The 27,966-nt window shown below is 32.5% G+C and overlaps 1 protein-coding gene and 1 long non-coding RNA gene across 6 annotated transcripts in view; one reads left to right on the top strand and one right to left on the bottom strand.

Moving 5' to 3' along the window:
* Positions 1-3,599: 3,599 nt before the first annotated feature.
* On the bottom strand, positions 3,600-7,400 carry LOC148621061 (uncharacterized). The gene is made up of 2 exons (XR_015920837.1): positions 7,148-7,400; positions 3,600-5,170 (listed from the first exon to the last, which is right to left on the bottom strand). It is a non-coding gene; the product is annotated as an uncharacterized LOC148621061 (long non-coding RNA).
* A 2,058-nt stretch (positions 7,401-9,458) lies between these two features.
* Positions 9,459-27,966, top strand: part of LOC148621062 (uncharacterized) — a 140,295-nt gene continuing 121,787 nt past the window's right edge. For 3 of the 5 annotated variants that reach the window (XM_088575062.1, XM_088575063.1, XM_088575064.1), the window contains exons 1-3: positions 9,459-9,588; positions 10,711-11,307; positions 16,220-16,358. In XM_088575062.1, coding sequence (XP_088431188.1) covers positions 9,531-9,588; positions 10,711-11,307; positions 16,220-16,358 — 794 coding nt within the window. In that variant the 5' untranslated portion in view covers positions 9,459-9,530. Of the gene's footprint in view, positions 9,589-10,710; positions 11,308-13,483; positions 13,747-16,219; positions 16,359-27,966 lie in introns of those variants that run through there. The other 2 variants (XM_088575066.1, XM_088575065.1) reach the window with 2 other exon arrangements.

Consider the following 27,966-nt stretch of genomic DNA (forward strand, 5'->3'; position numbering starts at 1 on the left):
TTATAATGCTAAAAGTTTCATCCTTGATGGTGACTTAAACTTCGAAGATTTTTGCATCTCATCTTCCAAGTCCACAGAAGAAGATGTTTTCATAATGCTGGAATATTTGATCGACAATATATTTGTTCAGTGTTGGACGCGTTTTTCAACAAACGGTTGGTACTCTTATGGGAACAAATTGTGCTCATCTACTTGCTGACCTATTCTTTCACTCTTATGAGGCTGACTTTATAGCAGGAAGAACATCGTTTAGTTAGATCCTTTAATCTCAGTTTCCGCTGTATAGATGACGTATTTTCGTCAAACAATCATAGTTTCGGGGATTTTAACATCGCATCTACCACAAATAACTTGAGATAAAGGATACTACAGACACTGTGAAGTCAGCCTCATATCTTTACCTACACTTAGAGATCGATGGTAAAGGAAAACTATTGACCAAACTTTACGAAAAACGTGATGACTTTTCATTCAGAATTGTCAACTTTCCTTTCTTCTGTGGCAACATCTTTTCAAGACGCTTACCCTACCGGTGCACCTGGTCCATGCTCCCAGTTTTTAGTGGAGTCCGAGTTGCTCATTTACTTTTGTTACTTTAGATGTATGATTTTAGTTACTTTATGTTCTTTGTTGTGTATGTCTGTTTTCCATGTCTGGTCTTTGTCCCTGGATTACATTCTTTAGATTACCGCTATAACCTTGGTTCCCTTGATTACTCTTTCAGCAACTGCGTATGGAGTTTTCATATCATTACACATACGTTATGCCAGAGCTTGTCGAAACGACGCAGACTTTTTGAATCGCGTTAGACATCTTACAATAAAGCTTCTGGAAAAGGGTTATTTTGCTACAAGATTGAAGTCATCACCACAGAAGTTTTATGGTCGTCATCTTGAATTCGTGGATTGTTATTGTCTATCCATCTGTACCATGAAAACTGATTTGTTCTACGTGTCATATTTTTCCTTTCCTCTTTCGTCTGCCTTTGGCTTGGCTATTTTATGACCAACTCGGCGGGTGTTTCCTGAAAAGCAAAGGACACTTAACCTACCGGTACATCTGGTCCATGCTTCCATTTCTAAGTGGAGTCCGAGTTGCTCATTTACTTTTGTTACTCAGTATGTATTATTTAGTTACTTTATGTTCTTTGTTGTGTGTGTCTATTTTCCATGTCTGGTCTTTGTCCCTGGATGACATTCTTTTTGATTTCCGCTATAACATTGGTTCCCTTGATTATCCTTGCCAATATGTCGATGTGACAGTACTATAATCATGCATATCAAAAGAAAAAAAATTAAGACATCAATCAATTTGGACCCAAATAGTTTTATTCTACACAATTTACTTCTACATTTTAGCTCCCCATGACCCAAAGGGCCTTGTGAGCTATTGCTATCTCTTGGAGTCCATCGTCGTCCGGCGTGTTAACTTTTTCAAACATCTTCTTCTCTGAAACCAGTGAACAAAATTCAATGAATTTTGGTCTGATTGTTCCTTAGTATGTACTGCAAAAAAACCTTTGGATTTTTTGTTCGTCGAAAAACGCCGCTGTCTTTATTTAAAATAGAACATGGGCGTCAGACAGAAGTTTTTTCGCACATATCTGCATAATTGTTAGTAATTAGTAATATTCTGACGAAACGAAAGTGTTTAGCCTGATGTGATCTATTTGTGACCAATCAGAACCAAACTTGGTATGATTTTTTTCTTAAGATGTTCTGTATAGAACTGATGTGGGATGAAAACATGACGGCCGTTACTTAAAAATAGATCATATGGATTAGACAGAGGTTTTTCGCATATATCTCCAAAACCGTTAGGTTAGCCGAATTCTGACGACAGTAAAAGTGTGAAGCATGATGAGATCTATCTGTAGTAATTTTTTGGTGTAAATATGTTAAGCATGTTGGAGTTATTGACCCTTTTTGACGTTATTTCCCTACTTTTAATGTTATTTCTGTCAAAAAAAATCTTCTCCTCTGACACTACAAGACCAATTAGAACCAAACTTTGTTTGAATTTTCCTCATGGTTTTCTGCATAGAACTGATCTGGGATTTTTGATTCGTAAAAGAAACATGGCCACTGTTACTAAATATTTAACATAAGGGTCAGAAAGAAGGTTTTCGTACATATCCCCAAAATTGTTCGATTAAGCCAAATTTTGACTACATAAAAATGTTCAGCATGATGAGAACTTTCTCCGGTAAAGTTTTCATGTGAATCTGTTTACTTTTTAAACATTTCCCTTCATAAACTACTGCATACAATTTAATGAAAGTTGATATGATTGTTTTTTAGAGTGTTCTGCATTGAGAATTTTTATCTATTGCAAAAAAAACATGGCAGTCTTTACGCAAATAGAATGTTGCTCATCGAGCCAGCCAAGTAAGCGATTCAGGATCCTTACAGCCTCTAGTTAAAACACTTGAAGATACAAAACAAGGACTTGTTTCTTCTAGCCAGTTATGCAAAAGTATTATTATCACATTGCTTGCGATAGTGATTCCCTTGTAAAGAACCACTTGAATGTTCAACAATAACAGATAAAGGATGTTGAGACAAAGTCTAAAAACCATATAAAAAATTCAGATTGCAGTCTTTAAAAGAAAATCAGACAGGCGATGATTCAAAACTTTTTTTTTCATACCATGAATCACCTCTACCATAGGCAGTGTCAGAATTTTACATGGATTTGTACTTAATGTAATGTGTTATCAAATTGAACGCTTTGCAATTTGAACAACATAATTTTTTGTAGGTGTACTTGTTTCTGATTTTTTTTAAAAATACATTGGCATGGGCAATGGGTATTTTATTCCACAAAAAAATTTGTTAACAATTCCTTTTGATATATCACGGGGGTCTTCTGAACCTTTGTTCTGTGTGGGAACATTTGAAGTGAAATAAACTAAGTAATTTTTGCTACTGTGCACAAAAAGTACAAAATATTTATTCAATACTTTTATGAATCCAACATGATGAGCAGGCAGAAATTTTCATATCTTTTGACATGAAATATAGTTTTGACTTGCCTGAACAATATTTTGAAGAAAATCATAAATCACATAAAAGAATGTGCAGTCTACCTAAAAAAAAAAAAACTATAATTTCGTAAATTTCGGGTAGAAAGAAGAAATATGTGCTTAAGTATCTATTGAATACAGGCGTCCCAGAAAATTTCCGTCCATTATGTATTAAATAATGAAAAAATTGACAATTTTACGTATTCATGGTTCGCCCTAATTTCTATCAAATCTAATGATATCACCTATCCCCCTTATTTTCAAACCCGGAGTGGCGAAAACCTCCAAAATATGTAGGGTCCTCCGTCATGTCCATAGGACAATGTGATCAAATTTCAAAAAGATCGGACAAGTTTTACTTATTAGATATAGTAAATAAACGAAATTTAAAGTTAACAAACGCCAACGGTGACAACGACGACGACGACGCCAGGGTGATACCATTCTACGACCGAAAAACAAATTCCGATGTACATAAAGTAATAACGATAACAAGTCATCCTTTCATCGCATTTATAGAAGTCAATATTCACCATCTTAATTTTTTTATGAGATACGAATAGAAACTAACACAATCGATAAAAAGCTTTATTGACTGGCGTTCGAATATTAGCCTAAATATGAATAAACCGACAATACAATACAACATATAAAAGTGAATACACAATTTAGTCGTCCATTACATCAAATTGGCCAGCTGGTTGAAATCCGTATTGGCCTATGCCAATATGACGTATTGGACTAGTAAATCAATAAGGGTATACTTGCGTACGGTTTTCTATATTGGCTCAGTTATTGGTCCGAGGCTATCAATATTGGAAAGAGTAATCAAGGGAACCAATGTTACAGCAGTAATCAAAAGAATGTAATCCAGGGACGAAGACCAGTCATGGAAAACAGACATACACAACAAAGAACATAAAGTAACTAAAATCATACATCTAAAGTAACAAAAGCAAGTGAACAACTCGGACTCCACTAAAAACTGGGAGCATGGACCAAGAGCACCGGTAGAGTAAGCGTCCTTTTCTTTTCTAGAAACACCCATCGAGTTGCTCATAAAAAGTCAAGTACGGGGTAGACAAACGAGGAAAGGAAAATTATGACCCGTTGAATAAATCAGTTTTCATGGTGTCGATGGATACACCATAACGATCCACGAGTTCATTATGACGACCATAAAACTTCTGTAGTGATGACTTCAATATTGTAGCAACATAACTTTGTTCCAGTAGCCTATTTGTTAGAGCTCTAGCGCGATACAAAACGTCTGCAGAACGATTTGGAAGATGATTTGGAATTATTTCTTACAAAGTATGCGGAATTATATATATTTGTATCTAGGTGTACCATCTTTTTTTGAAAAGCAACGATGTATGTTTTAAAGTCGGGATTTTAACTGAGTATTGGGAAAAGAAATATACAGTATTGAAAAATCATAGGTTTTAATGCTATTATATTCAGATAATAGTCTTAATAATAACTTATTGACTCCAAAAGATCTTTCGAATTTTTCAGGATTCACATTGAAGTAATACCACTACGGGTGTAACAAGCGTTGTGGTAGGACTGCAGACCCTCTTTGACAGTTGTGAGTATAGAAGTTAAATGTATTGAAAGAGGTTCGGTGGTACATTTTGCAGATCCAGCTATGAAATGTTGTTTGTATGGATTCTTGTGGGGTTTAGGAATCAAGTACACAGACGGTAAATCACAATCATCGTCCTTGGCAGAGAGACCGAAAGAGGATAGCACATATTTATGATTTTCCACAATCTCTCCTTTGGAGAGTGTGGTAGCAGTATAGGTCTTATCACTGCTATTATTTTCTACGTCCACCTCTGGTAATAAACATTGGATGTAAAACGTTTTGCAGACAAAAAACAATGTTGTTTTGGGCTTTGTCTGCTTGTACGACAACATATTTGTTATGTATAGTAGACAATGTTTTTGTAACATCGGGGTCTTTGAAAACTGGTGTTGGCACTCATTGACCTACTTAAAACTTTCATTCGTTTCATAACTAAAGAGCTCGCGGCCTTTAACCACCCTAACTGAGGATCAATGTCTTCTTATTCTCGTTTTATCCATTTTCTTGCATAGTTCTCCATCCTATCTTATGGGTTGTGCGGCTTTGAAACATTTCTGAAAATTAAACAGAATTTTAAATAGAAAATTTAAAACATCAATATGATTTCAGTCTATTTCGGAAAACCTAAAATAATTAATATGAGTCTGATTAAAACAAAATGATTGATTGATTGTTGGGGTTTAACGCCCGAGCAGCAATATTTCAGCTATATTCAGACGAAATTCCAAAATACTACGTACAAAGCAACTAAAGAAAAATGAGTAACTCGGACTTCAGGAAAAAATGGGAACACGGACCAGGTGCAGCGGTAGTGTAAGCGTCCTGTGCATTTCTAGAAACACCCCCGAGATTCTTATAAAACGTCAAGTCCGGGGTAAACGAAAGAGGGAAGAAAAACTATGACACGTTGAACAAATCGGTTCTCATGGTGAAGATAGATACACAGTAACGATTCACGAGTTCATGATGACGACGATCATTATATCAACTTCTGTAGAGATGACTTCAGTCTTGTAGCAACATAATCCTTTTCCAGATGCCTTATTGTAAGACGTCTAGCGCAATACAAAAAGTGTGCGTACTCACGGCAATCTCTGGTTTAACGTTTGGGATGTGATATGAAAACTCCATACCCAGGTGCTGCAGGGATGTTGCCTCTTAGAAAAGATCTACTTTTGCTAGCCTTGATATGCAACACATTTTCAATGCACTTTCATGGCCACAGAATTTCTTACATAACTGTGTCTTTCTTGTGTCATGAAAATCTTGTTTCTTACTTTATGATCTGCATTCCAAATAAATGTATATGGTATATTTTGACAATGTACTAAAAAAGAACCATATTGATAATCAGTTATGACTTACATGGATATAATACACATGTACATTGTATTACTATTTCTTTAAAATCCATACTGAATAGTACATGCAGTATCAATAGGTGACTCCTATATCAACTCAAGGGCCACTGGCCCGCGGGGTGATATAGGTCGAGGATTGATTCTGCATATCAAACTGATTTTTGCATGCCATGTTCATTCTTTCTTATATTTTATCTATACAAAATATACTTCAATGGTGTTCTGTGAAAGGTGTGATATATGATATGTAATACATGTATAGGGGTGTGATATAAGATATGCCATATAGGGCTATGGGTGTGATATAGAAAATGCAATATAGGTCCATGGGTGTGATATACAGTATGCGGTATAGATCTAAGTGTGTGATATAAGATATGCAATATATGTAATATATAGGATACTTGAAATGGGTTTGGGGGTGTGATGTAGGGTATGCCATATAGGTCTATGGGTGTGATTTAGTGAATGCGATATAGATCCAATACAGTATGCGATATATGTCTAGGCATGTGATATAAGGTATGCAATACATGTCTGTGGGTGTGATATATAGGGTACTTGAAATGGGTTTAGGGGTGTAATATACGGAATGCGATATAGGTCTATGGGCGTGATATAGGGTATGCGATAAAGGTCTATGGTGCGATATAGGTCTATGGGCGTGCTATAGGGTATGCGATAAAGGTCTATGGCCGGAGTGGAAGTTTGGATTTTAGGAACATGTACAAGTGCATGTGTAATGTCATGGCTCATGTGTCCACTGGCGTCCTAAGGACATTACTTTATTTCACTGAATACCCCTTTTTTTGATAGTTCAAGATTATCTACTGAATGTGATGAATATGACCTCCTCTCATCCTTACCGTTGAAATAGAGACATTGTTTGTGTCTTTGCTTTGAAATCATAATAATTTAACAATTCTGTTTATTTTCTATTTTAAATACTTCTTTGTTTGCTACATGTATGTACATGTGTATTTACCATATTATATTATTTATGTGCATGTACATGTAGTAATTAACATATATGTACACAGTGCTTGCATTTCGTATACAGAAGTTAAATACCTGGGATCAAATTAATCACACATGAAATTTTCCAATAAAAAGGAGGGGTGCAAACCCCATGCACCCTCCCCTGGATTCGCCACTGTAATCTATACTTACTACACAAAAAGCGTACATTGCAGTTCCGAAAATCCGTCATTAGAAGCTCCCGACATCTTCATTAAAAGTGCCAGATTGAGAGAAATAAATTGGCAAATCTCGACTGAGCTTTCCTCCCTGTGAATGTTCGGGTCAATTTGACAAAATAGTCCAGCTCTCTGCGTCAAAATTTAAATAGTTAATATCATATAATCATTGAAATCTTGCAGTTCTACATATATAAAATAGCCTTAATACCGTTACACGCCCATGTCGTACGTATAGTAAACATCACATATAAATAGACTTCCTTGACAAAAAAATGCAAAGTTTACAAACACTTTGTTAATTCTGAAGGGTACGAGGTATAAATAAGTTGATAATGCAAAAAAATGTCTGCGTTTTTATTCTTTTATTATTAAATTTAAAAAAATAAAGGTATATTTTAATTAGATGACATCTATAAAATATTATGAAGTGCTCAAAATAGGTCCAGTATTTCCTAAATGAATTTTTTAAATGACATGTTGGCAAAGAGGTTAGTGTTTCATGAATTGGACTAATGAGTCTGAGATAATTTTTCATAAGAAAAAGAACGATTTTTTTCCAATCTTAAGGAGTCAGAAAATAATTCACCGAGACACTTGTTTACGAATGACTAGCAGCATCTTCACCCCACCTAGGTTCTTAATTGTACAATTTTTCATTGCGTAATTATTTACTGATGTTTATGATTGAATCGCGTGAAATAGTCCTCTTGTTTTAGACGCCACTTAAATACTTCCTGAAATGCGATATACGTGTACTTATACTAATATAAATATGTGCAGGATCCCGTGACCAGGTGGCATTTTGAAAACAATGACAGCTAATTTTCTAAAAATCAATATCACGCCATTTCACTAGTATTGTCGAAGTACTTAATATCTTTAAAATTATTTCCTTGAGCAGATTATTATTATTATTACCGTTAAGATTTACTTACGTGAATAAGAGAATGCTCAACTTCTTCCTTTGGTTAGTGGTCAAATTTCTATTACGGAGACAAAAACATTAGCAAAAGGAAATAACAAAGCAAATACTTCATTTTTTTTTAATTATTTACATTTGTTTGATTGCTTTCATGCTAAAGGCGCCCGAAAGGAGACTATACCCCAGCAATTTTTTTATTTTTTTTCTTTTCTTCCTTTACTTTATTTTTACAAGAAGAATACGCACACAAATTAAGGGAGGGGTAGGCGGGTGGGACGGACCTGGCATACGCCAACTATAAATTAAGAATTTTTTTTCCATGGCATCTTTATTTTTTCACAAATCCCCCGACAATTTCTTGCCTCACTTCATTTGGCCTTTAATTCTGTTTATGCTCCCTCAACTTAAGTCCATAAATCTGGATCCGCTGCACGGATATCAATTCCGTGAAGAACAGAGCGTCCAAATATCAACCTAACATATCATTCGGAAGTTAGTTCCGTCGTGAGTACTGATGGTGTTAGAAACTAGCGTTTAACATCAACAATAGGATGTTCGTACAAGCAGTGTGTAGAATTGAATAAATAAATGATCAAATGTTTTACTTTTAAAAGTGAATATAAGAAGAATTTTCGAGAGAAAAAAATGAAAATAGTGCCTTAATCATTGACCCAAAGAACATGTTAATTTCAGCTAGGCAGATGTATAGAATTAAAGAGTAATTGATCCCCTCAAACTTGTACCCTCTTGATTTAGCTCTATAAATGGTAATATGCCTAAAAATGATATAAAATGCGAGGATGAGCATAATTATATGGGAATATAAATGGGAAGACAGGGAGGTAACTGAGTTTCGAGAAAATTGAAATATATTGGGACTTGAAAATTGTATGAAAAACAGTGGCGAGTTCAGGGAGTCACTGTTTTGTTGGAAAATTTTGTTAATTTCTTGCTAAATTGGGACAAAAGTGAGCAGTCAGTAGCCTTGAACCTCATTTCTTCTGCATGGAACTTCCCTTTCTTTTCCAAATCACTGGATGCGTCCCTTGGTGGAGGTTTCTGACACACAGATCTGCCAAAAATGTTTGGCACGATGTTTCGCCCTTGCTGTGAATGGCCTATAGGGATATACAGCAATTCAGTCGGTCTTTATAAATGTATGTATAATGTTATAAGAAGTGAAAGGCGTAGGATTAATAAAGACTATTTAATACAAACTTTTCAAAAGCCCTTTGTTTTATTCAACAAACCGTGATAGACAAACGTTTTTGTATTGTTATGATTTCAAAGCAGCCAGTTCATGACATTAGAAAAATATGGCGATTAAAATGTGAATAATTATAATTTTCATAAAAGAAGTAAAATCAATATGGATTTCTCAGTAAAAAGTGATAAAAATTCTCTTTGATAGTTGACTGTGTGACTAGAACACATGGAATTGTTGATATGGTTTATTATATTTGGTGCTGCAAGCTTCTCTGTATCACAAGGTAATCAATGATCGAGGCATATAGTTCTGAAAATCGACGATCTATTTTCATTAACATATTTTCAAACTTCAAAGAATTTTTATTGACCGTCAGCCATCTTGAATTTTACAAAAATCGCCATGTACATTTCAATGTATTGACATATTTTCATTCTTTTTTTTTCTTTTTTTCGGGGGGTGGGGGTGGGGGTTTAGTTTATTGGTGAATATGAGGAGGTACACAAATAAAAACATTAAAGTGGGAAGTAAGTGCATTTTGACAAAAGATTCCCTCCCATTCCTTTTTGAGGGTATAACTACTTGAAGAAAAGTTGGAGAAGTAGCTGTCGCGTTGATACAGATGTTTCTTAGTCTTAGAGTGAAAACCGATTGAACGAACGTTTTTCTATGTATATCATTCTGAGTGACTAATATATTATTTTGTAACATAGATTAGGAATTATCAAAGGCTAAGATCCAGCACTAATAATTGTTGTACATGGCCTGTACTAACAATTGTAAATATTACTTCAAATATCATTGCCAACCCAAGAACCGTCCAATAGTAAACCTACAAAAAAAAACCCAACCAAACAAACAATGATCAACTCAACAATCAGTGTGTATGTTATAATTCTTTGTGGTACTTCCACAGTTTTAGTTTAGTTTCCTGTGGGGAAAGTTTAAGAATTAGGGGTTGGGAAAAATCAGCATACTAAAAATAATCATACAGTGGAAATGATTCAAGTAATAAGGTATCGTACAAGCCTCGCAAACATAAGGGGTAACCCATTTGATTTTATTGGCCAACCTCAATTCTTTCATTAAAACAAATGTTTTCTTGAGTTTTTATTGTCACTGCAAGACTTTGTAACAAGTGTTAGCCCTGCATTGCAACTTAACGTTAAAAAAACCAAACAAACGTACATACATACATACATACAAACAAAAAATAAACAGAAACAACCATACAGACAGCAATAACAATACAATAACATACAGACAACATAAAATACACAAAAACAATTGCTTCCTTGCGTAGAGTTAGAGCTAGAACCGATTTTTGTATCAAGAAGCCATCACATGAAATCTCTTGAAATATTTGAAATATAACTTGACAAAAACATACGCATTTAATTTATAGATTGCACATCTGTAACACCAGCCGATGTCGTCTTTGTAATTGATGAATCGGGAAGTGTCGGTCAGAACCACTTCGACGATACAATGAATGCACTTTCAGTCACCGTGGATAACTTGGCAGTTGGTGAAAATGAAATAAGAGTTGGATTTGTTCTGTTCCACGGAACCGACTCGTCAAGAAGCTTGACGGATCTGAGTTACAGTTATGATAAAAGTGTTATAAATAATGTTTTGGCAAATGCTGTGTATGCCGACGGGAATGATACTGATGTAGGGAGCGCTCTCGATTTTACTTGCGGAACAGGAGGGATGTTTAGTGCCAATAAAGGCGACAGGTCTTCTGCACAGAACTACCTGGTTTTATTATCAGATGGAATTACAGACCCTACGGTAGCAAAAAGTTCGGGTGCATTTTGTAGAAACAATGGAGTAATTTTGATCGGCATTGGAATCGGTGGAACAGCTGCTGGTCATAACCTTTTGAAGGACTTAGTACAGTACGATATATATCCTAACCACTATTTAAATACGACATACAGCGATCTAGGGACAACCTTGCCATCACTTGTGACTACTATTGTTAATTGCAGTTCTTCAGGTAAAACATAACTAAATCAATAGGTGTAAACCTTTGAAATTTCTAAAACGGGAGATATTCCTCTTAAAATATTCTCAATGCAAAAGATTTGCTGAGGTGTTGTTTTTCAACATCTTTTAATCCAAAATTTGAGTTTGATTAACCATTGAATTTGACCTTTAATGCGTATTTTGATCACAGTTTGTTTTGACAAAAATGAAATAATTCATACGGTGTAATAATGAGTTAAAGCCGCAAAGTTTGGAAGAAAATTCCGATAGGGGAATATATTAGACTAAGACCGCCTTGATACGGACACAAATAAACGTGGGAATGTGAAATATCGGGAGCTCCGGCCCGCCGAAAGCGGATGAGTTAACACATATGCCAGTGTATTAGCTAGATATTGTTTTTTTTTTCAAGTGCATGTAGTAAGTGGTGTGACAGATTAGTCGACTTGTGCTTGTCATCTCTTAATTTGATGTGCTCTTTCCCTGACAATATAAAATCTACATGGACGTACATGCGAATCACATAATCAAAAATAGTAATTTCAGTTTAAGTAGCGCTCCAGCTAAGAATCATGCAAAATGCGATTCATGGGTAAAAAGCCTACATATTTTTATTTTTGATATTTTGTTTAAATTGCCATAGTAAAAAGAAATAAATATTCATTTTTTCATACAACCCTTGTTTTCAGGAGATAAAAATTATATAGAATGCACTGTAGATTTCAAAATTAAGGGAGATAACTCTGTAAATGACACTCAAATACAATAGAATCTATTGAATTTTCATTGTTGTTTATCTCCGAAGAGCAGGTAGATTTGAATGAATAATTACACATTTCATAGTATAGACCCATAAAACAACTTAATTACAAAAATAAAAATATGTAGCCTTTTTTTTGGGTGTATCACATTTTTTAGATTTTGCATGATTCTTACGAAGACAGCTACTTAATTCTTACATCGGATCGATATTAATATACATCTTTCAAAAAGATTCCTAGTTCTAAACTCAGTTATCCCCCCTTTATTGTTAGTCCTTATGTTTAACAGAAATATTGGCTGATGAGTTGAGCTCTCCCTCCGCCACTCCGTTAGCGCATGGTGAACTTTGATCGAAAGGAGCCACTTTTAATAAATGAAGTAAAGAATGGTGACTATGTGGTGGATCCATTAGGGGGAGGGGGTTGAAAGTCCTATTTAGTTACAAAAATATCGGGATTTTATTCAAAACTTGGACAACAATGAGCTAGATGGTACATAGTCTAGATCTGGAACCCCTTATATATATGCATGGCAACACCGGTACCGCCTGCACAAAGCCCAGTGCCCTAGGCCACTCGGCCAGGTAGGCTTAAGTCCAGCGCCCTAGACCGCTCGGCCAGCTAGTGATCTAGAGCGCTAGATTTGGTGCGGGTGGTGTTGCCATAGATGTCACAACGGTATACGAGGTTGAGTCCCAAGGAGGGAACGACCAAAAATTTGCTTCGCAAATTTGACAGTTCTAACATTTAATAATATCGGTTAGTAATATTGGTCAGGCACCACAGAAGTGATCAAAACTTCGAATAAAATATTGATGAATTAATAAAACATCTTTTCTTCATAGCTCGTTAAAAACTAGCCCATTTGTCTCTTAAAAGTATAATCACAGTTCTTGTCCTTTGTTTGCTTTGTTCTTTGTTTCTTTTTCTTTTTTGTTTTGTTTTTTTTTTTTTTATGCAATCGTCAGTTCCACGATCCGTGGTAATTATTAAATGAAGTCTTTTCTTGAAATTAGTGAACATTGAACGTTCACTAATTTGAATTTTTTTCTCTCCAATTATTTTTATATATAATTTTTTTTCATATGCATATGCATATGCTTTTGTATTTTATTAGTTTATATCACCCGTACGTAATTATGCTGTATTGGTAGTAAGTTTTTCCTCATGTAACTTTTTCCTTATGTAAAATTTGAAAAAAATAGATATCTCTATTTAAATTCAATAATTCAAACTATTTAACGTAATAATTGTTGAAAGGAAGTGTGCATACAGACTTTTAATTTTTATTTTATACTTCAAAAAGGAAATTCGATTTGTTCAGATTGTATTATGTTGCTACGATACATGACGCTACCTGAAATAGAACAGGTACCCGTTTGGCCTATCGACCAATCGGGTGGCTGTTTATATTTGAACTCGGTTATTCTAAACACATGAAGCCATCAAAGCGAACGAGAAGACGGTGCTTATACACATAAGGAAGAAAGATTAAAATACTGTCAGATGAATCGTTAATTTTGGAAGTATACACAACTTTTCGAACATGTGAAACAATTTCGTAAAGAGGATGTAGATTATGTAGAATATACTTGTTTTTCTGTGTTGTGATTTTTCAGTTTGTGAAATGCTGTTTTCGTTTGATGTCCAAATCAAAATAATTTCGGTTTTATTTTTAGTCTTCATTGGTAAGTTGGTTCAATTAGATTTCTGACATTGTAATATATTACGCAATATCATACTGTTAGAAATAGGGGTTTGTAAGTTTTATTCTTTACTAGTAAAATACCGTGTATATGTATTTTCATTACTCCCCAATTAGGAACCTATGAGGGGCATTCAATAACCCTGCCCATATAACCTTGCACATTCTTATTAGGAAATGGCATATTACTTGTCTTTATTCTTTAGAGCCATCTTTTTAGGACTTTCTTCAATGCAGTGTGACAAAAACCACTGACACTTAAATATTGTCACAAATTATATCGTATAAGTTATATAAACTCTCAATTTTATTCTTTAATCTATAAAAATGCTTGCTTTGACACTTTTTTTACATATATATATTGTAGTCAGCAGAAAGAAAGTGATCATTAATTGTTGATTATATGATACCCAAATAAACACAGTATATTCCACAGACACTTTTATCAGGGACTTTATAATACACTTCCTGCTGTTATACATGTATACCGGCTTTTATACATGTATATTGGAAAAGTTGACTTTTTATATCTTAGCTTTCTTAAAATAATATTTTTTGTATCAGTATAGAATAATAATACTTCTTGTATTACATGTAGTATAAAATCTGTTACAAACCTTCAATTGGTAGAATACAATGTACATGTACAAACATTTTGTGTGCATGTACATGTATATATATATTCAATCTATGCATTTATCAAGTTTATACATTTTCAGTTCTTTTCTATCAATTTATATAATGTAAAATATGAAAAATACTGTTAAAATGTACGTACTTTGTATTTTTGAAACAATAACATTCACATTTTTTAGGCTATTGGGATACAAGATCCATGTATTTTGACAAAATTTTTTGTTTGATGTATACATGTTCATATATGGATTTCATAAATGCTAAACCCCTTAGAAATAATAAAAATATATATAAAGTTCTTTCTTCTTAATCATACATTTTGTTGCTCTTATTTTTATCTTTTATTAAAAAATAAACAGCATTTGCTAATAATCCTTGAATTCTAAATGATAGAATGACTTTTGTAGAATTACATAAGTGTAACTATTTTCCACTTGTTTACTGAACCATATAATTTATAATGATCCTTATTAATGACCCTGCTGCCCTTGTCAACAAATAAACAACCACATTCTTCTCATGTCAGTGGTCAATAGTTAGTCTATTTATTCCTTATGTTTAGTGTTTTGGTAAATTACGGTAAAATTCTTGGAACAAACAAGATACAGTACAGTGTATGCATGTATGTATACATTGTACATGTACACATGTAAATGTACTTGTAATATCTTGTTTTAGTGGTCATCAGAATTTGATAAGAAGTTTTTAAGTTATATTTCTTGGTGTGAAATATGATTTTTTTATTGTAAATAAAAAAAAAAAAACTCTGTAGAATAGGTGTACATATGTACATGAACATGTTCATATAGAATTAAAAGAACATTTTTTCTTATGATCCATTTCATGAATGGCTTTTACATGTTGACTTTAATAGCAGTTTGTATAATTCCTCTTAGTTTCGTGTACAATGTACTTAAAGGTTGTCCTTGAATTCGGATTTTTGTTTGTTTTGAAAAATGAGTTACACAATGATTTTTATCTAAAAAAAAAAAAAAAAAAACAACAAAAAGTTTTAAAAAAATTCTAGATAAAAAATATTAATCTTTGCATCTACATGTATAAGGAAGGATCACATGTTCGAGTTTAAAATTTGAACATGTATGTATTAAATTTATAACTTAGAATATAAATAATTCATATGTTACATGTACATTTTGTACATTGTATAATGTATGTCTCTATCAAATTTTATTAATTTGACTTTTTTGTTTGTAAAGTGTGAATTTAAAAATTATGGAACTTTTTTGTTCAGTCTTATACTTATTTAAGACCTTCTGGTGTTACTATTTTGTATTTAGGTTATATACTGGTGTGTACATGTATGTTGCGTTTCACCATATCCATACTATTAAATATACATATACAGATACTGATATCTTCTTTTCACTCAGGGATAGACAGGGCATAATCTAGGATTCAGTGAATAGCAGTGACTTCTCCCTTCCTGGAATGATAGGGAGAATATATCATATACATGTACATGTATCATCAATTCCAAGACTGGATTAAATACGTGTATTATCATGCTCTAAGTAAGGTACATGAAGGAACAATGGATCTTTTTTATTTTTTATATATAAACATGTAATAAAATATACACTACTTTTGCATTAATATATGTAAATATACAAATTAACATGTGTAGGGTTTGGTGATAAAGCTCATTCCAAATGCTTGTACTTAACAAAATGGACATTTTTTTCACATACATGTATGTACTTTTGAGGTAGATTGTACTTGCATTCTGAAACAAATGTACATGTGACTACCCAAGTAAACGTTAAGAGACAACATTTGACTACTCTTTTTTTTTATTCCAGATATATCATCAGCACAATCATGTAACTGTACTGCGTGTGATATAGATTGTCCTGGTAGCACTATTGCTGCATCGTGTGGAACGGGGAATTACTTTTCAACACCTACTGGTACTTGTGAAACATGTCCCAAGGGTCATTAGTGAGTATTCTGTATATACATGCATTTTTATTTTTGAAATAAAGCTATGAAGTTTTTACTCTACCCGTCCTTGTATTCTTTGGGGTATAGTGAGTAGTGACCACCTTTATTCAGCAATAATCTACAAAGACTACATTTGTATGCATAAAATGTAAATGCATTCTATGTAAAATTCAACTATATAAACATGTGCATGTAAAGACCATTTGTCTTTTCTGACCATGGTTTTGCTCTCTATAGGAATTTCATTGAAGACAATGACTTTTTATGAGCAACTCGGCGGGTGTTTCTAGAAAAACAGAGGACTCTTACCCTACCAGTGCACCTGGTCCATGCTCCCAGTTTTTAGTGGAGTCTGAGTTGCTCATTTGCTTTTGTTACTTTGTATGTATGATTTTAGTTACTTTATGTTCTTTGTTGTGTATGTCTGTTTTCCATGTCTGGTCTTTGTCCCTGGATTACATTCTTTTGATTACCGCTGTAACCTTGGTTCCCTTGATTACTCTCTCACTTCCAAAATGAGGAATGTGGTGGTACATGTATCTGTGATCTCCTGACCAATGCCCTTTAATGCATATAAGTGTTGCATGACAGCTGTGTTGAATCTCTACCGAAATATACAAATGTATGGGCTATCATCAAGTTTCAAATTGCAAAGACCCTTTATTCTCATTGATTAAAAGCCCTGATGTGTTCAAGTGTTTAAGTATTGACTCAAACTTCCTTGTCTTGTCAAGTATAACCATCATGCAATTCTATTTATGCCATTGAAATGTTTTTTATTAAGCATCCTATATCTTTTTGCATTTATATGTACAAAAATGTTATGGTGCTTGTTTCAAGTACAAAGTTGGTTTATATGGTAGCAAATAATGATATTATAAAAGAATTCTGATCAAACAAACTGTTAAAAAGTATTAAAAAATCAATATACATGTAGATGTAAAATTTTGCTATGTAATTCATGATGAACTAAAGTCTAAATTACTCAAACATGGATTGACAATAAAGTAATTTGTTTTTATAGATTTTCCATACAGCATGCAATTAAGTTGTCAGAAACCATCTACATCTAATGGGTTCATTGTCAATACATGTATGATTGCACGCATGAAGTATCTAATGTTTATTACTTTGAATGTAAATACATCACTAAAATCCTTCTAGTTTATTGGAAAATACATGATCTACTATTTGTTTTTACATATAATATTTTAATTCATGAAGGGTCGATGGATTTTCTTTTACATGTAACAAAAAGCTGCCAGCTCTTTTGTCTGTCAGGTTAAAACTGAAGTTTGTATACATTGTACATGTAAGTTACCAACTTAAACATGTATTTGCATATAAATGGTCATGTCTGTTCTGTGTTGAGTATATACATATATTATAAGGTGGCTGTATTGTCTCATTGTATTTTTATGTACATGTACTATGTATCAAGTAGAAATTCATGTCTGTTGAACCAAATTCTGCTTAAGAAGTTTTAAAGATCTCCTGCATTTAGGAATATTTATAGTAAGTTATGTCAGCATACATGTAGATGTTTGGGTTAAAGATTATCTTTAATTTTATAAGCTATCCTGTTGTGACAATTTAATTAAAGAGAATTTAAAAGGATCCCAGATTACATGTATTTATTGCAGTGTTGAGCAACGTTGGACATGAAAACTTTCAGAGAGATCAAAGTTTTTAATCCCTGAAAAAAAAATTATCAAAAATATGTAATTGACTAGATTTTCTTGTTTTTTTTATCAGATTTCTAGAAAATTATCTTAGGGACTGTTCTCTTTTAAATTGTAAATTAAGCATTAAGCATGGATGGATCCAAATCAATAACCACTAATTATAAGTGCTCTGAAGTTTCTTTGAATAGTATCAAGAAAAAAAATGTTTATATTAAAAGGTAAATAATAAAAAGAAATGAATGTGAGAAAAAATACTGTACATTATGCAAAAAATACTGTACATTATGCAGTCTAAAACTCATATGCTTATAATTTCAACTTTTCCAAGATGAGAAAACTTTTTCACTGAAAAGATTTTATTAGTTTTGGTATGGTTATGTTCAATTTGGCTAGTTATGAAAGGCGAGTTGAAATTTAATGGTATTAAAGGTAACAGTTTAAATTACTTTAAATTTCCAAATTAATTGATTTATGGTATATCTTGGTTCAGTGCTTTCATTCCTTTCCAAAGATATTTTCAGTAATTGGTCACCAATTTAAATTTTTGCAAATGAAATTGGTCAATATTTTTCTTTTTCTTTTTTCTTCGTCTTTGAAAAAGAATTTTAAATTACTCTATGTGTGAGACCAGGGATAAGCCCAATTTTATTTTTATGAGCTAATGAAACAACTTCTTTAGAAAATGTGCGTATAGACATTTTATGGTCCAGTATATATACGTCATGATTATGTTTGTTGACTGAAAATATTATTAAATCACTATTGTGCAAACAGAAAATTATTTACTGTTTTTAATAAATCTTTGTTTAAAATTCTTCTTTCTTTTGGGCTTATCTTAGTCAAACTTGGGAGAAGCTATATAGGATTGCTAGTTATTTTTTATGTCTATTTAAGAATTGGCTATGATAAAAATTTTGTCTGTTGAAAAACAACATGAAGTTTCCATGTGCATATTGTTTATTGTGTGAAGTGCAATAAACAAAATATGCACATGGAACATTTATGTTATTTTTCAATAGACAAAATTTTTATCATAACCAACTCTTATAAATTAATTTTAAAACATGTTTTTATCTTTGAACATGAAAAAAAGTAGCTGTGAATTTAACTGAATAGGGGCGTGTCAATATTTTTTTTATCCATTGAGATATAACAAAATTATTTTTTAACCAATCAGATTACAGTATTTATCTCAAATTATACATATTTACATGAAGATGTATCTAATGCTATTAAAACTTTACTCCAAAGTGTATCTTTTTGATGTGTAAAATGGATGCATAAACCTATATTATTTTTATCATTTTGATTTAAACTAAATACATGTATCTTGTTATAATGATTAGCATAAATGTATGAACATGCATTTTTTTCCCTGCCAAAGGCAATCTATCTTCCTTTTGATATTACATGTAGGTAATATAAATTTTATATACAAATTATGAATAATTTGGATTTTACAAGTGGGGCACAGGGCCACTTTTCTTGGATCTGCCTATGGGGGTTGAAAGACTATAAATTTAGATCTTTGGGTTCAAAATTTTGAACAGTGTACAGAAGCATATAGAATGTTCAGTTGTACATCAGTATACAATTATATACAATGAATTCAAACCAAAGCAAACACCTTTCAGACCGTAGAATTCTGTCATTTTAGACAGGTGTACGATTCATCAAGGTTCAAAATACGTTTAAACTTACACAATGGGACTTCCAAATGCCTGGTTTAGACAGGTTTTCAGTTAATTCAGGGTTTGGTTTAGACAGGTTTTACTCGATAAATAATGTATAAGTACAAGTACTCATGAATAACAGTCCATTACAGTTCACATGTACATACATGTATACTAGTACTGCCTCTACTAGGCTTTTACAGGTTGAAGGAGCATACATGGCTTTCAATCACATTTTCTGTGATTGAGGGACTATTTTTAACTGTGCCCCCAACCATGAAAGCAGGTCTACTAGCACCTTCACTCTGTCAGTCAATCTGTCCCTCCATGAGTTTGTCTGTCACATTTAGTGTTATCTGTAACTCAATCAATGTTGAACCAATTTTGTTCAGACTTTGCACATCGTTTATACATATTGAAGATGTGCACATCCTATTATGGAATAATTTTATTATTTTTTCTCTGCATTTTAAGCATGTTGAACTTAGCCATTTTTCGGGCAGTATATGCTACTAAACATGTTGAAGATACTTACTTGCTGACAAATGATGGTTACACAGGTCCAGACATGTATTGGTCTTCTTGTATTTTTCATCGAGTATTTTTCATCAAGTATTTTTCATCGAGTGCCTGTAGAAATGTTCTGTAAACTTTTATATAATTTTGGGCATGCTATTTTGTGTGATTCCTGCTCGATGTTGATCGAAGGGCAAGAACATGCCCTTTTGTTTGTTTTTTTTTGTGTGTGGAGTTTTGCTGCTTTGGATGTCATGTAGTCTGTGGGTTCTGTTTTACTATCAAACAAGTTTTTAACCTGGACACTGATAATGTTTATAATTAGAATTGTGTAAATTAAGATTGGTACAATTATTTTTTTTTAAAGGTAGATAACCTACTTAATGGGATAATTACATAACCCTCTCTGGAGCTAATTAGGTGTTCTCACGCCATTTTGGAGTGGCCGAAATTGCTGTGACATTGAAAATTCATAAATGTTCATTATTTGAACAGTTTGACACTTTTCAAGACTTTGAATTACTCCTTTTTTTAGCAGGCATTTAAAAAATAAACTAGAAATAGAATATTTCCTTTAAGTAAGTTTACCGTGATCTACATAATTTCAAAGTTTTACATGTACCTGTAATTTGATTTGAATTTTTAAAATTTTAGAGACTGATATACATGTATGCTTCCATGAACATTGAAAATTTGTTTGGGAAACAGGATGTTAAAACAGTTAGCTTCAATTGCATTAATTTTTTATTTTGTGTTCATGTGCATGAATTGAATTTAACTGTTTCATTTTTTAGTTTTATTGCTAAATGATTTATGTAATATACATGTAATAGGTCTGTTAAATTAGTTAATGCGTACACATGTGTCCATAAAAACATTTACTGGATTTTGATTACCGGTATTTACAAAATTATATTATTTGTACATGTACATTCTTATTCGTACCCCAAACCAAACAACTTAAAAACTACATTGGAAAACCCATTTCGGTAATAAGAAATTGTATAACTTTGTCTTTTCTTGCTTCCAGATTTTCACCAATGTTTAATTTATTATTCTCTGTGTAATTACTCCTGTATATATATATGTACTGGTATGTTTTAAAAGTACACACCTGTAAACATTTAATTGTTTCGGATGAATGTTCCAGGATCAATATTTTATTATGGGATGAATACTTAAACAGCCCGTAAATTATTCTTAAGTAAATAACCCACCGACCTTTTGATTTACAAATGCCTTTGTAATTCGCTGTCCCTCTAAGTCCACCTTGTCCTTGTAAAGCTATGGGTCAATATTTTAACTGTGAAGAAATTGAAATCGAAACTTGGGTCAAGATTTAAAATGTGTTGTGAAATGACGTTAATTGGTCCATATGTTTGGAATATTATCTACTTTATATGTACTTGTGGTTTACTTAAGCTTTGCCTCTTATTACCAGAGAGGTCATCCAAGTTAGAAATTCTCAGTCAACACATCATGCTACAAATGTGCATGTATGACACTGAAATGCTGAAGTGAGAATCTACAAATGTACTAAGTACATGTATATCGATCTAGACAGAAACATCCCTTTTTCTGTTGTTTTCTATATATTTTGTTTCTAAATTTAGTGAAGGCATTTTATGCCTTTTTTCTGGTCATTTTTTTTTCTACAGCAAATCTTTTATTGAAATTTTCCGTGTTTCTGAGAGCTAGTTCTTACTCAAATGAATGTTCCATAATTTTAATTTCCAATATACAGTAACACTTATTTTGGTATATAAAAAAATGATGTTAAAACCAACTTAGTTTTAATCACCCCCAAACTCTTGCAAATTACCTCAGAAATACATGTTTATATGTATGAAGAGGATGACCATTTGATTCTGAGGTGGGGGTCATCAGAGTTTTTAGAAATAAATATTCCTGTTAAAGTTGAAAATAAATATTGTAGTCTACACCTTCTAGATTGATTGATTGAGTGTTGGGGTTTAACGTCCGAGCAGCAATATTTCAACTATATTCAGATGATAGAGAATAGATAAATATACTGACCTTAGTCTAGATACTTCATTCACTGAAATGGAAATAATCTTGCCCTTAAAATTTCAAAAAATAAATATTCTGACTCCTACAAAATTTGCAAACCCCTTCTTCAGAATCAAATGGTTGTCCCCTAACTTGGGAATACAATATATTAAACAGTAAATTTTTTTTTAAAACTTGTCCTGAAATTGATAATCAATGAAATTAATTTCACCTTTGGGAATGGGGACATTACATTTCTAATTTCACTTCTCTAAAAATCTCAGACAATAGGAATACTTTGAAGTCATTCCCTGCTAACTTTGTAATGAACTTCTATAAATGTTCAAATGCATTACATCATGAATTCTCTGCATGACTATCAGTATACAGGTGAGGTCCTAGTGTTGTTGTGTACCTTTTCAGCTTTTTATGTTTTTAAGTGCATATCCTCTATGCAGTCATATCAGAAATGTGATATCTTTTCATTTTAAATAGATTTTACATTGGTTTTGATAGGTGGATGAAATTTAATCTGCAATTAAAATTGAATCAAACTTTCCTATATGATTCATAAGTGCTATCATAAGTATATTTGAGATTGAGGCACTATTGAATAAATTTGACAGTAACACGGATTTTATTGAGATTTTCTTCTCTGTATTTATTTGTTTTTGTGTTGAATTTTATCAACATTTATTTTATGGAATCAATTGAATTTACAAAGTTTGTAATCTGATTGGAACCAAAGTGATATTTAATGTAAAATTTTATCAGTATTTGTTTAGTTATAATTAAATGATGTGTAAATTTGGAATTTAACTGATTAGGAAAGTTATTTTGCATTTAATGTATTTAATATATTTGATAGGTTATAAAAATTCCAGCATTAACCATTAATTTTCTGGAATGAATGGGACTGTAACTTTAGTTATTCTGGGGAGCAAGAAATTTTTAGAGATTCAAATTAGTGGTGGTACGAGGTCCAAGACCCTCCGATTCTGACCGAGGGACTTTTGAATTTTCCATTTATCTTGGTCCTGGGCTTTCAGTTCTTTTACTTTACTTTATTATATGGATAATGGGTAATTTTCCTCAAGTGGACCATTGGTTTGAAACTTTGAAAGGTCCAGAACTTCTGTGCTTGAAAGTTAATTTGAACTTTTGCATCAATACCAGTACATGCTGACGTAGAATTAGTTCCTCTTATGCAATTTGTCGAAAATTAAACAAGTCAAGGTCTGCGAAAGTTATACATGTAAAATGTGGATGCACTCTGTATTTTCTATCGCTGTACCCCTGTTTTGCTTGAGGTGTATAGTGATACAATATCTGTCTGCTTGTCTGTCCATCTGTCCTCAACTTTTTCAATACAATTTTCACTGAAATAACTAATTTCAACCACTAGATAAACTGACAGATGTTTTATACAAGTATGTCATTATAAGGGGTTCAATTTAAGGCTGAATGGACATCAACTATCTGCTTGATTATTGTTTTTATCTTGACCTTGAGAAGAGGGTATTTTTAGTGAGCTTTGTTCACAGTTTTTTGTAGTTTCATGGTGGTTCTTAAGGATGTTTGTTGCTCATGTTTGCAAGATTTTCAGACTTCTCTGGTTTTATCCATTTTATAGCATTAATATATTTTGCCCATAGACCCCTACTTTTCTTTTTATAATTTCATTAAACACGCTTTAAAATGTTATTTGAGATATTTTTTTGAAGTCCTTGTTATTTTTCTGTGTTTTTAATACATATAACCTACTAAGACAAAACCTATGAAAATTAAAAATCTTTTTCTCACCAAAACTTCAGATGCTTGCATGTAAAACTCTCTAGCACACTGACCCATCAAATCTGTCTTCTTATATTTTTCTAGAATGATAGATCTTAAGAGATTTCATGTTATGAAAGCCTTGTTATATTATACAGGGCATCAAATATCCTTAATTGGGACTATTCTTTGTTTGTAACAGGCCAATTCATTAAGCCATCCTCTTTCTAAAGGAGACATACATTGTACTTTGTTTTACTTTTAAATTGCTTACATTCATTTTGCAAAAAACAATGGTTTCTTCCTATATAGAGGTTATTGTGTAAGATTGACAGGTTAAGAACATAAAACATAGAAATATTAAATTAACACCTTTCTCTCTATCCACCAACAATATATGCCAATCAGGTGCATAATCCATCATCAGTTGATGCCTATCATAGAAGAATTGCTTAATTGACCATGCAAAGGTGTCCTAAATCTAACATACAATCACTTCAAGACTAAAGAAGAAATCAATATTCCTCAATACAACAACATGAAACTTGACTTACAGTAGGTTATTGAATGGAAGCTTTGATTTTTTTTAGTGATCATGTAAAATTGTAATTACGGCTTTGCAGAGGAAGGACCTTTTCTTGATTGGAAGTAAAGCGGAAATATTAAAGTCATTACTAGTTAGTTTGATTCCAGATGAACATATTATTCTTTGTCTAGTTAATTTGTACATTGTATGAGTTCTCATGTAATACATGAGTTGAAAAACAGAAAAAAAAATTGACATAATTGACTACCATCTCCATGTTTCTATAGTTTTGTTACATGTTTGTACATATGTTTGTACATTTATCAATAGTATTATTCTCTGGACAGCTGTTAAGGTGTTGGACCCTTTTGTCTAGTGGAAGTAATGCATGTAAACATTTTATAGGTCTATTTGATGCTTATACATGAACATGTCTTTATTGAATACATCTAAAGGTGAAAACTTGAGTTTTGGAATATATATGGGTACATGTAATCTCCTTCAATAATGAGTGTTTTATTTAAATTATTTCTCCTCTCGAGATGCACCGTTGCATTGTTTGCATTTTGTATATTTGTAAATTCCTGGTAAGACAAGATCATAGTGTGTAATTCTGGCTTATTCCTGAATTTGCTCTGAGGGTACTTCAATAAAAATTTCTGTTTTCGTTAAGAGAGATAGAGATTGGTTTTTTATGAACAATTTAAGAAAGAATTAAAAAAAATCTTTGCTTAAAATTTTGTGGAATTGGAAAATTTCAAATGTACTTACAGTTAGTTAGTGTCCACAGTTAATTGAAAAAACAACTAATCAGTAATTATCGATTTGAAATCTTTAGGAATGGTCTGTAAATGTAAATGATAATGAAATATTTTAAATGGAAGAAAAATGCATGTAAAATGTGACGGCATATTTAGTTTTTATCATGTTCAGTTACTGTTTTTGATTTCAAATGCAGTTAAGGACCATAGATTTTAATGTTATGACCTCAGAGTACATTTTTTGTATATTACCGATCATGTTTTTCCTAAACTGCCACTGGTGCCAGAATGTGTTGATTTGAAAAATAGACAAAGTATTAAATGCTTGCTAAGTACTATCCTTGACTCTATATACTTAAGGATTCTTTAATTCTATTTAGACCATAGCATTCAATGTTTATTTTTCTTCACTAATTGAAGGCAATTGATTAAATCAGTTATTTCATTCTAAAGTTCTTTTAAGTACTTTATTGAGGTGTTTGATTAACGATAATGTACAGTACTGTTATGTATGCATTGAAACCTATCTATTCTGAACTCTGAGTAAACTGGCAGCCACCAAGTCCATACCAAATGTTTTCTGAAGTATAATTTTCATACCCCAATTTTTTGAAAAAGACATATATCTGTCTGTCTCTTTGTATGTCCACAACTTCTTTGCAGCTTCTAATTAAGGATGTAATAATTTATCAATGTATCATAATACTTTTTGACATTATACAATACATTTGACTTAGGTTTCGATATGATATGATACAGGTCAAAATACCCCAATTTTATCAAACAATTGATGAAATTACTGTGCAAATAATAAAATCCATTAATCTTTGTTAAGATCTAAGTTATAGACTCTAAGAATGAAACATGGCTTCAGCAAAATTCATCATTTTAAAATCTGTTGAATATTTTTTATTCCAAATTGAAGAAAATATATAGAACAACATCCTGTTGTGTATTATATCAAAATGTTTCATATCGTCACCCTTGTATGCCAATACGTCTTGTATTGTGATGTGAGGTAGGCATATTGCTACAGTGTTCTCCATATAAAATCAACTTTCCCACAGTCAGTGACTGCTTTCCTAACAAAACAAATCCTTATGAATTTTTCAACTTGCCACGGGAAAGTGTAACTAAGTACCTAACATTCCCTGACCCAAATTTCACTTGCCCCGGGTAACGGGAAATAGGAATCCTAGAACACTGCGCTAATCACAACCACTTTACATAAGGTATGCCATTTTCAGATTGTAGAAACAGCAACTTCCTGTTTGATGATTTACATGTACATGTAGTGAACAATGTACCTGCAGTTTACATTTTGTTTTGACCATATTATTACTGGGTTGGGGAGCAGAGGCATCCTTTACTGGGTTGGGGAGTGGGGGCATCATTTTCTGGGTTGGGTAAGAGGTACATCCTTTACTGGGTTGGGGAGCGGGGGCATCATTTTCTGGGTTGGGTAACAGGTACATCCTTCACTGGGTTGGGGAGCGGGGGCATCATTTTCTGGGTTGGGTAACAGGTACATCCTTTACTGGGTTGGGGAGTGGGGGCATCATTTTCTGGGTTGTGATCACAGTTTTTCTATATGTAATTTGTATTAGTCACAATGTATTATGCACCTGGATATACCAAACACCTGGTTTAATTAATTAATTAATTAATGCTTAGGTTCAGGAGTTTGGTTTCATCAATCATGATCAATTAATCATTTTGGTTTGAGAAATATTTAAATTCAGTTTCATCTCAGATGAAAGATCAAAACATTGAGCAATGATGACATAGACGTGTATTCACATATAAATGTTTTGTGAGTTTAAAATTGTTATCAATCTGCTTTTTAAACATTCCAAGTAAAACACAATTTATTATTTATTTACAAGCCTTAATGGAATATAGATTTATCTGGTCTCAGTTGTCAGTCATTAATAGGGTTTTTATTGTTGAGCTAAATTGAAATTCTTTCATTACTACTAATGTTTCAGTTTAAAGCTGGGGCAGAAATTTCCACTTTGTTTAACTGTTAAAGTAAAGTAACAAAACAGAAGAATACATTTTGCAGGAGTCATTAAAAAGAAATTTTTAATTATGATTCTCTTGCCTTTTACAAACAAATACAAAATTTTTTTTTAGTTTTAAAGAGAATTATGCTCTCCTTTACGGCCTGGGGGTATTAACTTTTACTGCTTTACATTCTGATTCACGTCTGTCCCATTAAGATTCATTGACTTATATTAGCAAACTGTTCTGTTCAGTTTCAGATTTCTGTGTGTATTGTTTAGTACATTGGTGTTGTTTTGCTTTGTTTCTCGTTTCTTGTCATTTTGGTGTTGCTGGCTTTGTTTTGTCCACAGATTTCTTCTCATTTGAATCATCAATATTCTTATTTGTAGTATGCATTTTTTAATGTTTTTTTTTTTTATTTTAAATTAATCTTAAATGATATCTTTAGGACACCAAAGTAAATTGTCTGAGGTTAATTTTTTATCGTCAGTTGCCCCCCTATTTAGTTTTCTGTTTTTGCCTATATTATATTGACTGAAACAAGTATGCAGTTTAATTTGCTTGAACTTATCTAGCATTATTATCAAGTTCAGATAAGGATACAGACTTGCCTACAAATGGGCAAAGTTTCATTGTTGAATGGCTTCTAAAGCT

The sequence above is a fragment of the Perna viridis genome, chromosome 3 (genome assembly GCF_037379345.1).
Source record: "Perna viridis isolate PV_CMFRI_1.1 ecotype Kerala chromosome 3, ASM3737934v1, whole genome shotgun sequence".
In the NCBI taxonomy this organism is placed as follows: Eukaryota; Metazoa; Mollusca; class Bivalvia; order Mytilida; family Mytilidae; genus Perna; species Perna viridis.